The sequence below is a fragment of the Phaenicophaeus curvirostris genome, chromosome 11 (genome assembly GCF_032191515.1).
Source record: "Phaenicophaeus curvirostris isolate KB17595 chromosome 11, BPBGC_Pcur_1.0, whole genome shotgun sequence".
In the NCBI taxonomy this organism is placed as follows: Eukaryota; Metazoa; Chordata; class Aves; order Cuculiformes; family Cuculidae; genus Phaenicophaeus; species Phaenicophaeus curvirostris.
In genome coordinates this window covers 5,713,130-5,728,006 of record NC_091402.1, presented here as the reverse complement: position 1 = coordinate 5,728,006, position 14,877 = coordinate 5,713,130, and the positions used below count along the sequence as shown (strand labels likewise).

The window sequence follows — 14,877 nt, the reverse complement described above, 5'->3', positions numbered from 1 at the left end:
TCACACCAAACAAGGAACACAACATCTCCCATCACAACTTTGCTGGATTTAGTGCAGGTACAAGACATTTTTCTGTGCTCTTTCAGTCATGCAGCAACTAAGAGTTTCATTACAGTAGCAACTTTCTATTACAATTAGCTTTATTTGCTCAGTTCTTGTTCCCAAAAGGCACACTAGATACTAAAATAGATAGGACTGGTCTAAAATAAAACATTAACACTTATGACTGAATAATTTTCACATTGACAGTGAAACAAATGCAAACTACATAAAATTGAACAGTAATGACTTCTCCGTAAAACTTCTAGTAAATGAGTATTGGTGCTGTTAATTGCTGTTAATTCTAGCTTAGTTATAATTTGTAGTATAGGCAATTGTAGTACTTTTCACCAAAAATGCATCCAGCTCAGACATGCTCTGTTTCCTATTAATGTCATCTCTGGAGGAGCTGAGGCTCGCAGAGACTATAGGCATCTGTTACCCACCAAACAGGGCACTGCATGCTTCTCTGGTTCAGGCAGCCAGCACGCAGGGGTAGGCTGCTGCTGAGGAAAAAACGCATTTCCATCTCACCCTGCCTCTTATTTTCTTTCAGCTCCACCAAGGATGCCAGAAAGCCCTTGCACCTTTGCATGTCCATAACAGCAGGAGGAAAGGGCTCTTGCTTATCACACTGGTATCAAAATATTTGGAAGCAGAGAAAAGAGTATTATTCTTGCCTTCTTCCCTTCTTCTTCTCATCATGAGCAGGACTAGACACAGGCTAGTTAGTCCCAGCTCTACACAGTAATTTAAAATCAATATAATCACAGTGAACTTTGTCACCTCTGCTTCAGCTGAGTAGGTTTTTCATTCGGGTCCCTTGCCATTTTTCTCTCTGAAAATAAGTTCTTCAGTTTCCAAGCTGCCTTGAAATGCAATAAAGTCATCCTTGGCTTCAATACAGCACATAAGCAGTCTCTCAAGAAATGCAAGACACAGAGCAAACTTCCATCTTCTGCACATCCCTACATTCAAACACAATGATTTCCATTAAATATTTAGGACTCAAATATTTATATCCAGTCAATTAAATTGAGCGTTACTTATCCTCCTGGGAATTCTTACCCTCCCTCAGCACAGAAGAGAAGACCAAAGTGCATTTTGTATACTTACTAATAACACAGTAAACACCTAAGGCTATAAAGAAATCCTTCCCACTAGGTGCAAAGGCCTTGGAAGCAAACATATACATCTAGTATAAAGGAAGATATTAAGATCTTATTGCTAGCCAACATAAACAAATTCCGTCTCTGCTGCAAGGAGCCTTCAGTGTAGCACCAGAAGACCAGAAAAACATGGGGGGAAAAAGAAAAGGTGAAGGAAGTAGGAGACCTTTTCAACACACGTATCTTCACTCTGGAATACCAGGAACCAGCAAGGCTGACAGGCTACAGAGAATGCCTCAGGAAAGGAACCGTTATCAGTACCAGAAGATTCTACCACCAAGACCATCGCTGTAGGTTCCAGTGGAAGGATTTACAGCAGCATTTCATACAGAAGAAATTACCAGCTAGACTTTGTTAATCGTGTTATCATGCGCACTAATTCATACATCTCTCCTACAGCAAAACCTTTTTATTACAGAATTTCAAAAACCAATACTTGAATTTTAAACTTTAATATGAACTTACATTTTAAAACATTAAATTATCCAGTGAAGCGGACGTGAATGTGAAAAAAGGCCATTTCCTCCATCATTTCATTAAATTTGAAAGTACTTATTTATTTTAATAAGTTGAGATGTCCATATGCCAGGAAATTAACATCAAAGAATGTTAAATATGCCCAGTATCACTTAAAAACCTATGGAGTATTATGCATTTTCAAAACCAGCATAACTCAGCAAAACTACTTTCCCAGCAGTTACTTTTTATTACAGTTTCCAATAGTACTTTGGAGAAAAAAGCTGAACAATGTTTATCATACTCCACACTCCAGTTCATATAGAAATCAGAAGATGCAATGTCAAATCATATGTCCAGGCACCACACCACAACCACCTTTCCTAATTTAAGACCTTCTGTTAATGCCAAACAGATGGTTGTCTACCATGAGCTCTTCCAAGGGCTTCTGTACAGACCTCCTTCATTGGCACGTACGATGAAGACCATGGACAGCCTCAAATGGAAAGGCTGCAAGGGACTTGGACTGTTTCCTCTGAACAGCTATACTTCACTTAGCACAACAGGGCAGAATTGTCACTAATGTTTTCATCACCTGAGCTACTCAGACATTCTCCAGTTTTAACAACCCATCTACAGAAATTGCAGGGACCAGTTCCCCTTCTCTCTTCGACCCTTTGAACCTGCTGGCTAACCCTGTCCGCAGCCGAGAGCAGTAGGTGAGCTCACTGGGACAGAGTAGCCACTGGGTTTGTGAAGTTGAAGTGTCAACACAGGGAAGGATAGCAGGGAATGCTACTGAAGGCCATGAAAGAAGTCCAAAGCTTATGAGGCCCTGGAGACTTTTCACAGGAACACGAAGCATTTAGCTGCTCACAGAGCTACAGTTCTGTTTTTTTTAAAGCAGAAAAAGGGAAGACTCAGCACCTTCTCCAGCTCACAGTCCTCACCTCATTACATCCTGCTTCAGCCATTCATGCATTTAACACCAAGCCATCTCTTAGATGGCTTGTACAAATTTAAGGTAGATGTAACTTCTCTGTGTTTGCACTGAGAGCAATTAAGTCCTGCAGACACCTAGAGACCCTTTTGCAATATAAACAGTAACTGAACTACATACATAGAAGCCTTCCTTACAAAAGTCACATCCAGTTCTCTCTACAAACTTATCTTCACATAGCAAATCCCCTTCCTCAGAGATCAGCATATGATAATACTGTATCATGCAGATAAGTGTCTCAATTTCAAATCTCCAGCAACAGAAATATAAATTAAAAACATGATGTGAAGTGCCACAGAAGCTTCCAAGTTGGAATCTATCTGAAAAGTTCACGTCACCTCTGGTTAGAAGCAGACTAGCATCTGGCACATATATGGCTTTTCATACCCCAAGGGGCTAGAAGGTTTCTGCAGCAGCCTGAGCCCAGCAGCCCGAGACACAGCACCACACCTCGGGAGCAAGAGACAGCATGTAAAACTGAACATGAAGTGATCTAAACTCTCCATGACTTCACTGCCGACGTTACCTCAGGGTAAATTGTATTTCTGTACTTGAAAAATATATTCACACAAACACAAAGCAAATCACATAACATTCAATTCTTCATTCTGAGTGCATCCACTTACCAGTTTCTTCACACATGAGCTCTGCGGGACTGACCCCAGCGCTCAAGGACCAGATGATGTGAAATACAGCACAGGAGTCCTGTGAGGTCCAGATCCAGCCCAGCGCAAAAGCATGCGGTCAACATTTAAGGGACCTTCATCACCTCAGTTCCAGCTGCGAGTGTCATGGGTGAGTTGGGAAGCAGACAGCAGACATTTGTTTTACAATTCCACATAGGAAAAGCAGCAGAAACTGCAGTCCACATGCCAATACCGATTACTGTCAGGCACTCAATTGCGGAGATGTTTCCCCTTTTGTTCATTTCCGGGGAAATTTATACACTAAGACAGTTGAGAAAGTCTTGGCAGAGAGTCAGAAATAAAGAACCCCATGTGAAACAGCTCCTCCTGAGCCTTCTGGCAGCTGGACAACTTAGATGTTGGCCTGAATGCTCTAATGACAGCAAATTTGAAAAAAGCAGTGTGGGTCAGCTTCAGAGCCCTTGGTTCAGCCCTCTGCTCAGCCAGACTTGGGTCATCTGAGACATAGTACCCAGCCCCTCTGTGCCTGCCTTGTCTTTACAGCATGACCTTACCCTATAGCAGCAAGGCTATCTGCATACAAGCCCCCAAGGCAGGAATCCTTTAACAGTGTGGAGCACACGGGCAAGAAGTAAAAGTGCATTCAAAGAGAAATGTAGGGGAGAAAGGGTTTAAAGGGTTTACTTCAGCCACAGGCAGAACAGACTGGCTTAGGTGAAGCTCGTTCAGAAGACAACAGGCAGGATTTTCTTAGAGATGGAGAAATAAGTCCTAATAGTCATGGCAACAAAGACTCCTTTGGTGGAAGACTTGTTTCATGGTCAGGTCAGTCCACTTAGGAATTTTTAAAGCACTTCTATGTCTCAAAGGTATCGCACCCTCCCAAGGGTTCAACCACAAGGCCTCTGTGAGAGAGCAATGCCCACTGGCCCTTGCTATGTCAGCTCAAGGTGCAATCTTCATCTCTGCAATAGGGACACAAGGCTTCTAATTCTTCATGAATGAAATATCATCCCACAAATCAACCTGAAAACATTGCCAACCTACAGCCCACTCACTTCGCAACTGGGCAATGTTAAGAGTATGTGGGAACACATATTTAGGAAACATTGATTCAGGGTTCCATAGAATTAAACCCACCTGCTTCCTCAGCTCTTCAAAAACAGAAGCTTGATACTCAGGTTCTCAGTAAGACTTGACATTACTTTTGCACCGCAGATGTACATACCTCTTCAATAAATCATTCCAGTGCCAATAGCCTCCCTCAGACAGGAAGGCTACAGAGATGACCCTTAAGAGGGCAGAGGAGAGTTAAAAACATTTCCAGAAAATCATTCAAGTGCTGTTTAAAGATGTAATTTATATGCACAGCTCCGCACTCCATCGCAGGGTTTCATATTTATTTAATTTGATGGTTAAAAGCGTGCCCACCCAACTCTTTGGGCACATGCAGTCTTTAATAAAAAACTTTGTAATATAGAGTCAGATGTTCAGTGTAATGAATAGGAAAAAATGTCTTCTTACTCCAGCCCAACATTGTCCCAACACTTCCACAAAAAAGTGAAAGCACCCAGCGGAGCAAGAGCTTCAACAATGGAGCCAGCACGAGGAGAAGCTCAGTTTGCTGCTGAAGGAAGAATTAAGCTGGATCAGCTCCAGGAAGGCCTCCCGGTAGATCAGGAGCTCCACAGCACCTGTGCTGCTGACATGGTCTCCCCCAGGAAGAGGCGGTCTCCACGGCAACCAAAATCTCTTCATTAGCATTTGATCAGGTTGGATGTGTGGCCTGAGAAACATGCACACCACTGGTGCTCGGGCTGCATTTCCAACCCTGCTGCATGCTGCACGGGGTCTATCAGAGATACACCTTCAACTGCCCTGTTCTTCAGTTTCACCAGGTAAGCGCTAACACCTCAGCGCTATTACAAGAGTTGGAACTTCCTCAACTGCCATAACAAAGGACACCTCTAAACGTACATGGATGAGACTCTCTAATTCTGCCTTTCTCCTATAGGCATGTGACGTTCGACAAGGAAGGAATGATGGTCCCTCTACCCACCTGTGGCAGCCCCTGCCCCGCTGGTGCTGGTGGCAAAGCCCTGCCAGCAGCCACCACAGCTGCTTCTGCTCACTTGTCCTCTCGCAGGGAACCCAGCGCAGCAGATGTGCTCCTCCTGCAGGCTGGGGCTGCTCTGTCAAGGATCACAATGATTAAAAACTACAAGTCTTCAATGCCACATTTTGCAAGATGGAGACACCTTCCGGAAAAAGGAGGGAATAGGGCATTTCCCAGGGCAGAGATACTGAAAAGAAAATTGTCTTCTGAACAGTAACTGGAATGACACAAAGCCACCATCTGACATCGCAAAAATAATAGAAGTGACTCTACAACTACTGCATCAACTGCAGTACAGTCCTTGCTTGGCCTTTCCATACAAAGGCTCTACTTATATTCTGCAACTAGAATTCTGATTCATTCCATGACTAGTTCATGCTTGGACTATTGCAATAATGTTTGTGCCAAGCTACTTTCTTTTATCCACAGACTATAAGGCTATTCAGAGCTTCCCTAATTGCTTTGTTTCTCACTGCAGCACCCTTGCTGATTACATACTTTCTCCCCATTTTCATTCTCTTGTATGCGTTCAGTTACATATGAAATCAAGATTGGAAGTTCCACGTATTACTGCAATCATTCAAGAACCTCAAGGCAACAGAAGACTCCAAGCTTCTGTGTATTCTCCAGTCCATTTGCTGAGCTTGTATCACAGCTGCTACCCAAATACTCCATCTTTCTTTTGTATGTTTAAAATAAGCATTATGTCTACAGAAGAGCCTGAAATGTTTTATACTGTTCCCTATCTCAGTGCCTAGAAAGCAGCTGAATTGAAAACTTGTTGTTGCTCTTCACCACACTTCCAGTTTTATGAACCAATGCACAGGTTGTTGTCATTCCAGAAGTTTTCTACAAATATCCCAGTGTTCACATTGAAAGAAAATGCAACAAAAAGCACACTACGTGTTAAAAGAAGTGAGGCACCCTCCCTCCCCAGCAAAAGCAGCTCTTAGAGCTTCCTCATTTCAGCATAGATAGCCACAGCAGTCAAAGTAAAAATACTTTGATGTAGTATTGGAACAACTGTATCTGAAGCTCTGAAGGCTTCATCTGACATCTGTTACAGCTATTTTATACTTTTGTGCTGTGGTAGGGAAAAGCTTCATGAAAGAATGAAAGCTGAGGGAACCTCCCATTTAAGGTCCTCCAAGCTGCCAGTGGCCTATCCACTCCAAAACAGAAAGAAAAAATTCAGAGTGCGTTCAAAAATCAGAGATTTCCTTTAATGTATTTAAGTCTTGAAAAACAATCAGTTTCCAGAAAGAACCTTGCCAAAAGAAAGAAAAAAGACAGTTTCACTATAACTATGTCCAACGGTTAAAAATTCAGTCAACCATTTCACGACAGACGGGATACCAGGACTGACTGTGACAAAACTTGAAACAAACTGTAAGCATGGCACGCAAGAAAAGGTGGCAAGAAGAGAGAAAACAGTATTAATGGTATTCAATAAGGAAATCACGTCTGTATCCAAGTAGAAAGTAAATTTCTATCTGAGGTTTTCTTAGCAGATTATTTAGAAACTTGCCAATAGACAAACAAAGTAAATGACGAGACTCTCAATCAGAGCTGTGTTCCCCACCAATATGGCTTAGTAAAAATGATACAGGCTACTTGGACTGCTACTGGCAAGTCTGGCTCTCCTTAGAGGGCTGATAATGCTGAATACCCAACACAAACATGTGATGGTGAATTCCTTTTGCACACTAGCTTATGGCTGGGAAGATCTATTCTCTTCTCAGGGACAGGAACTTGAAAACTTAACTCTTTCATCCTTGTAACGAAACCCAAAGAATAGATTTTTTTATCTGTTACTGCACAAGGAAGAATAGCTAAAGAAAGATTAAAAACCTTTTCCTTGACATCTTCCCAGTAAGCACACGCTATGATACAGATGCTGAAAATAAGGACGTGGGTTGTGCACGCTGGTGCAGTGCCTCACTCTTAGACACGCAGGCTCGTGACCCAGTACCGTCAGAATACAAACAATCAAAATCTACAGATCACCAAATCATAGAATAACTAGGTTGGAAGAGACCCACCGGATCATCGAGTCCAACCATTCCTATCAAACACTAAACCATGCCCCTCAGCACCTCGTCCACCCGTCCCTTAAACACCTCCAGGGAAGGTGACTCAACCACCTCCCTGGGCAGCCTGTTCCAGTGCCCAAGGACCCTTTCCGTGAAATATTTTTTCCGTCCAGCCTGAATCTCCCCTGGTGGAGCTTGAGGCCATTCCCTCTCGTCCTGTCCCCTGTCACTTGGGAGAAGAGCCCAGCTCCCTCCTCTCCACAACCTCCTTTCAGGTAGTTATAGAGAGCAATGAGGTCTCCCCTCAGCCTCCTCTTCTCCAGGCTAAACAACCCCAGCTCTCTCAGCCGTTCCTCATAAGACCTGTTCTCCAGCCCCTTCACCAGCTTCATTGCTCTTCTCTGGACTCGCTCCAGAGCCTCAACATCCTTCTTGTGGTGAGGGGCCCAGAACTGAACACAGGATTCAAGGAGCGGTCTCACCAGTGCCGAGTACAGAGGGAGAAGAACCTCCCTGGACCTGCTGGTCACGCCGTTTCTGATCCAAGCCAAGATGCCATTGGCCTTCTTGGCCACCTGGGCCACTGCTGGCTCGTGTTCAGTCGCTGTCAAAGAACACCCCCAGGTCCTTCTCCTCCAGGCAGCTTTTTAGACAGACTTCTCCTAGTCTGTAACACTGCTTCGGGTTGTTGTGCCCCAAGTGCAGGACCCAGCACTTGGCCTTGTTAAACCTCATGCCATTGGACTCAGCCCAGCGGTCCAGCCTGTTCAGATGGTATTTCCTGTTTAGCTGAGAAAACATGCAGCAGTACATCACTTGCTTCAGCTGTGCACGTGAAAAAACAGGGTTCACGCTTAAACAGTAACAGCAAACTCTCAGGCTCTGGTTTTCCATGTTTCTCTTAGGAAAGAGCACAGCGCTGATTTCTGTAAGCACCGTTACTCTAATAAGATTGCAGATGGAAACGAATGCATCACAGCTGGTTTCAGCAGGGTTCAGTGAAGACTACCATTCATCTCTGATGAACACAGATAAAATGTTCACAGCTCAGTTTACTGATCAGATCAGATATTAATGGGAATACATTTCCTGGCTCTCTCAGCTCTGCTCCTCTTTAAAAAGTCAGCTTAAAAGAGTGAGGAAAGGAGGGAGCCAGACCCTGTTCATTTTGACCATCCTGTATTTAACGGAGATGAGCCCACTTACAGTGGAATGACAACTGTGCACCTGGTATGCCAGAGTTTTGGTCAATACCGAGATTTATTATTCTGAGAGACAGAAAGTGTGAAATACTGACCGTGGCAAATAGGCCATTAGTTACCTCTCAGTTCAATAAGTCTTGATGCCTTCCTTACTATGTGCTGATTATTTCCTGTCCAATTCACATTAGCAGCTTATTTAATGAGAACAACCTAAGCAAAGAGAAAGAAATTCACACATTTACAGAGGACTTCACCAAGTTACATTTCATCACAGTTAACACCATTTGCTATTCTTTCAGGAAATAACCTTTACTGATCTTTCCTGGTTTAATGCCAGCAATTGCTTTTGAGAAGAACACTCAATTCTTCTATTAAGCGCTGGTTATATTTTAAATAATAGCATCTTAAAGGACAGCAATAACTGCTTAAGTGTCGTAGGACAAAGCATTCGCATACTGGTAGTGTCCACTAGCATGACAGCATGGCCACAGTTCCAGTTCTTAATAGACACTTTTCCCCACTCACAGGGTCATCCCTACTCTTGTGAAGCCTATTTTTCTTCTATTAACTTCTGGTAACGTTCATGGTAGTCGCACAGAAACCTGGAGAGAAAGGATCCAACATTTTAGACAGAAAAAATATCAGTAAGGACACATATAAAGAACAGAAGGATCGTAAGTAACGCTAATAGTTTCACTCAGAAATCGAGAGATCAAAGGTACAAAGAGGAAAGAGATACCTTGAATACACCATAAGATTAAAGAGAAAAAACAACCCTAAGCTTTTTCTACATAGTGTTCACTTTTCAAAGCTATAGCTAAATAAACAAGTAAAAAGAACACACATACATCTTTGGCCAGAGTCTGCTTTTATGGTCTCCAAGAAGCCCAAATGGTTTTGATTACTTAAAAGAGAGTATTCCTTGAGTGAGTCAGCATGCAACAGCGAGGCTGCTCAGAGAAATAGCCATCAAGAACACAGGGTACCCCAGCCCCACCAGCGCCAGCATCACAGCTCAGCTGAGAAACTCTGGGGACAAAAGCACACAACAGAGCAGCCTCGCATCCCATTCCACTGATCATACCTCTTAATACTGGGAATAATTAGACATTATGTCTTATAGCTGAAGACTACAAGAGGGGTTTCTTGATTTGAGTAACAGAGTTAAGAGTACTATTTCCCTACAGCCACTTCTGGGTTTCCCCAATTGCATGCAATGTTTGCCACACTAATTTTACATAAGAGTTTTCCAGAAAACACGGATATGAGCAGGCGTAGGCCCTTCAGAACCACCATGACTTAAGATACCAGCTTCAGTGTCAGTATCTCATCCCATAACCTTCTGAAGTCCTGACCCTCTCACTACCCATTTTTTGGGCTACTGCAAGGCAAAACAGGGTCTGCTCAGGTCACAAGCAATGTTGTTCTCAGCAATGACAAACACAACACTTGACAGAGAGGTATCTTTAAGTGTCTGGAATATTATGCTCTGGGAAGTAGCACATATCACACAAGGGAAGGCCAGTCGGAAAGCCCTCAATCTGGCAAATGTTTCGATTGCACCTCTCTGTAGGATTTATTTTCAAGGTTAGGTGTTTTTTGCTGTTGTTGTTGTTTGTGGTTTTTTTTGTCTAAACAGGTTATATATTTACAAAAATATTTCCACACTGATGACAAAGCACCTGAACTACTATCTGTGACTGCTATGGGTACTGAAAACATACCGAGTTCTGTGGCAATTATAAGAAAGTGCTAAAAATTATTCCTAATGTGTCCACTCAGTGGCTGGCCTAACAGAAAAGATTATACGGAAAGATAAAACTGCACCAAAGTACATTCTGGATCCACACCTACTTTTTGCTTTAACTGTGCAGCTCCTATTCCACATTCCTGTTACAGTGCAAGTAATGTGGCTATTTGAAATTTAGGAAGTCTTTGGCAAACCATAAGACATGATCATGGAGCAAGGACTTTGCCAAAGCACACACAAATACACACGCACAGAGAAATCCCCCTAGAAATGTAGTTTGACCTTCCTGAGAAATCCTAAAAAGAACATCCAGGAGATCTCATTCAGTCTTGCAGTTCCTATTTAAAGACAAGTTAGTCTTCTGTTTTCAGTGTTTGCTCACTTCTGAATCTGGTTTAAAGAGCTGCTAGCATTGACTTAATGAAGTTTCTTCTGAAAGGCTGATTGTATTTCCTTCTGTCTTTTTGACAGAGCCCATTTAAAATGGGCCTTCTTCATTTAATTATCTAGTCTTTATTTTTGCGAGTTTTTTATCTGAACTGGAATGTTATAGTCAGAATTGTGTCTGTAGACAACAAGCTTATTTATAAGGCTTAAAACCCTTTCCTTTACAATCAGAAAAGTGAGAGCTCTGGGGTGTGGGCTCTGGAGCTTTGTCCAGGGCACATGCAGTATAAGCACAGGGAACTGCAGTTCACAGGGTCCTGTTGCAAGGACATTTCAGTACACAGGGGCCTCGTACTAAGTGTTACAGACCCTAGGGTTGTCTGACTCCTGATCAATAATTCAAGTATCCTCTCTGAACTTGTCTGCTGACAAGGAGCAATACTACCTGGCAGTACATGGTAGCTCATTCATGAAAGCTGGCAGAAGCTGCCCTGGTTTTATTTACTCCAGCTGGCAAACTCCCTTAGAAGAAATTCCAGATTCACCAGCACACAGTCTAGCATAACTTTCTTTCTTGCCCATAACTGTTGTGGCTGGGCCAGCAGATGTTGTACAACTAACTGGAGGGGAGCTGGTCGAGCCATCTGAGAATAGGGAAGGGAAGCAGCCTACCAGATAATGTCTGCAAAAGAGCTTGGAAACCATTGACACAGGCTAATTGCTTACTGCAGAGTAGAGTTTCCACTCTCTGTAGGCTCATTTGATGTAAACTTCCTAGTCATGTCCAAAACCCTACCCACAGGCCAAACGTTGTTAGCACATAAACCGCTTCGCCAAGCCCTGCCCAGGGTTCCTGGGAAATATTCTGGGGAATGAGGAAGCAAGGAGAAAGAAACAGATAACATGATCATCGTCCTCGCTGTGCTCAGCTAGAAACAAACATCTGTCTGGCATCTGGGCTTTGCTACCCACCATTTATTCGTATCTTCAACCTAAACACAGAAGCTAAGCATTTTCATTACCTCTGGCCCCCTCAGTGAGCAAATATGGACAAAAGACATCTCGATAGAGAGGCTGAACTGGCTGAAAAACCTGCCTGAAGCTGGAAGGAATCAAGTGATGGGAGGAAAGACAGAGAAATTCCTACATAATAAAAGCCGTGGCAAAGCAGCAGCCTGTAGAAACATCCCATTTCTGACAGAGCATGGGCTCCTTTCCCATTGAATTGCTTATCTTAATTCCCTCCTTTTCTCAGGGAGATGCTGGCACCTGGTGCTCACACCTCTCTTTCACACCATTTGGCAAAGACCAAGGTTCTGCACCTGGAATTCCTGGTCCCAAACCACATTCCACTGGAATGGCATTTCAACTCACTCTGTTAAAACAGTAACCTGACAAAAGCATCAGAAAATTATATCATATCCTCTTCTGGTTTCATCAGAAGTGGTGGTAAATACATAATATCAACCATTTCCATCTCCTAATTTACTCCTTTTATCAGCAACAGTGACAAAAAGGTTCTAATTACACAGCACTAATCAGGTAGAATGGCTTGTGATTGACAGCTGAGGAGTCACTATCCGTTCTCTGGAAAACAGATTGGCTATTTTCCTCATGGAAGCAGAAGAGTTATCAATAGACAAAAGGATGCATAATCCCAAAAGGTAAGGCATAATTACACATCAGGACTACACATTTTATTTTGACATAGATCTAAAAGGATTTGTGGGTGGTAAAAGCTTTTTTTGGAGGGCTGAACAAGTGATACTATTCATAAAGGAAGAACAACACATCACAGAAAAATAGAATTAGGAAAACTGTCCATGCATAAACATGCGTGGTGGCTTTGCCGGGGTTTGTTGCTTTGTTTGTTTGGGGATTTTGGGGGGGTTCTGTTGCAGAGGGAGGGAGTTCCTCCCTCCTCCTCCCCCCCGCCCTTTTTTTATAAACTAGGACTTTTTGGGTTTTTAAAGTAATTCAAGCAAAGAGACAACAGAATAATTCCACTAGTATATAACCTTTTAAAAATATTTTCATTTAACTACCTGCAATGAATATTCAGAACACATTTTTCAGTAACAGAAACAAAATAAAACTGCCAGGTGGCACCTAACTTGTAATAATTTACACAAGACAGCAGACAGGAACAGGACATTCATCCCAACATACACATTTTTCCTCTGTTTGCTTATTTCTGCTCTTTCTGATTTTGAGGGCTTAAAATCTAAAAAAGTTATTTTAAGCTGCAATATAGAGGCGTATCTTGTGGCAAAAATAACAGAAAGTGGTCATTTCTGTTACATTACTCAAATACTTGGATTTCTTCTACTTGTGTGACCTCATTTGCAAATGTGATAGCTTCTATTTCAGATCTAATAGAGAAAACTTGTGACATCTGGTATTTTGTGTAAAAACCTCTAAGCTTACCTATAATCATTCATTCCCAATAAAATTTATGGTCTCTACAAAAGAGAGGAGTTGGCAATCAAAAGCTGACATTTGCCTGTTTATCTGGTATCAGTATTCAGACTTCTTAGGAAGTGATATTTTTCCTTCAGCTAAAACTAGGCCTGCACAACATTCCTTTTGGATGAGAACCAAATGTTTGAAATGCATCTCAGATCTTCCAAAAAAGCATGCACAGGTTCATTATGATGCTTGAAATCTTCATAAAACCTTTCCAGATATTAGACATTTTCCCATAGAATCAACACAGCTATTAACACGGTTTCAATTTGCTGGTTTTTTAACAACTTCAAATACAGACCTGGAATTTTCTAGACCTGAAGGAACCATCAAACTACACATCAAAGACACCATTCTGAAGTATATTTTAATTTGTGGCATTTCAAAGTTGTGCAGACACATCAGGTTTTCTGTAAGACTTAAGAGCAGTAGGACAAACAATAAAATTCCCTCCCAATATTCTACTTGCTCAGCATCACACATCCCAGTGTAATACTGCCCTGACAGGCCTCATTGTTGTCACTACATACTATTGTGAAAATGCATGCAAACAAAGAAATCACTGTAAAATTCGTAGGGTGTTTTTTTTATCTGGATGTATCTACAGATGCTTACAGTCTTCCTAGAAGTCTCGACAGGGTAAGCAAAGCTGAGTTTGAGAATGCAGTGATTGGAGAGGGATAGTAAAGGGATGTTTGTGGGAGTGTGCCTGCTTAAGGGTGGGTTAAGAAAGCAAAAGATGACTGAGCAAAGAAGCAGAGTAATAATGGAAACCTGCATGTAAATGGCAGGAATGCAAGAAAGGGGAGGATGTGTGTAGAGGGAGTTTGCAAGGAAGTAAGTAGAAGGAGATACACTGTAAAACTAATTTCAACTATTTCTGAGTGCAGTAGCAACAAAAAACAAGAAAACGATTTTGGAGATATTTCAGTCCTTTGAAGAAGCCAACTCACCCGAGTATGCCCAGTAAGGATCCCCCGAAGCCTTTCGCCTCCGTATCTGCACAGAACTCCCATGTCTGTTTTCATGCAGAGAGCCAACATAACCTTCAGTCAGAGCTGGGAAGAGAAGAAGCAGGAATCATTAGGAAAGGAGCATTGACTCCCTGGAGTTCACACTGTGCAGCTTTAATCTTTGCTACGCAGAGACTATGAATTTGGCATTGCTTAAAATAAATTTGATAGGCATGTTCCTCACCCATGAAAACCCACAACTCACAGATGATCCACAGAAACCAGGACTCACTGATGCCATTATTCTGACCTGCCACATCCCTGCCTAAATCCAGTCATTTCCATAAGTCAATTCACAAGCAAAACAGATATGAGCTATGACATATGACCAAACCTTCTCTATCTAGACTCAAGAGACAGTTCATTTTGCTAGTGACTATCAAACTACTAATTGTAATTCAAAACAAAAATAACCAAGACTCTTAAAAGAATACAGAAACAAGCATGTGGAGCATGCTGGCACAGTGTTATCCTGGCTATCATAAATGCATCTATTTTAAACTACACCTGAAAATTCCACGTAGCACAGTTACTTGGGATCAAGTGAATATCCTGCAAGTACTGCCTGTGGATCTGAGCCCACAGGCACTGGGTAACGA

At 42.3% G+C, this 14,877-nt stretch overlaps 1 protein-coding gene across 1 annotated transcript in view; it reads right to left on the bottom strand.

The window, feature by feature from the left end:
• PTPRG (protein tyrosine phosphatase receptor type G) overlaps positions 1-14,877 on the bottom strand; it is a 415,153-nt gene that overhangs the window by 310,893 nt on the left and 89,383 nt on the right. The window contains exon 2 of the mRNA XM_069865996.1: positions 14,219-14,323. Coding sequence (XP_069722097.1) covers positions 14,219-14,323 — 105 coding nt within the window. The remainder of the gene's footprint in view (positions 1-14,218; positions 14,324-14,877) is intronic.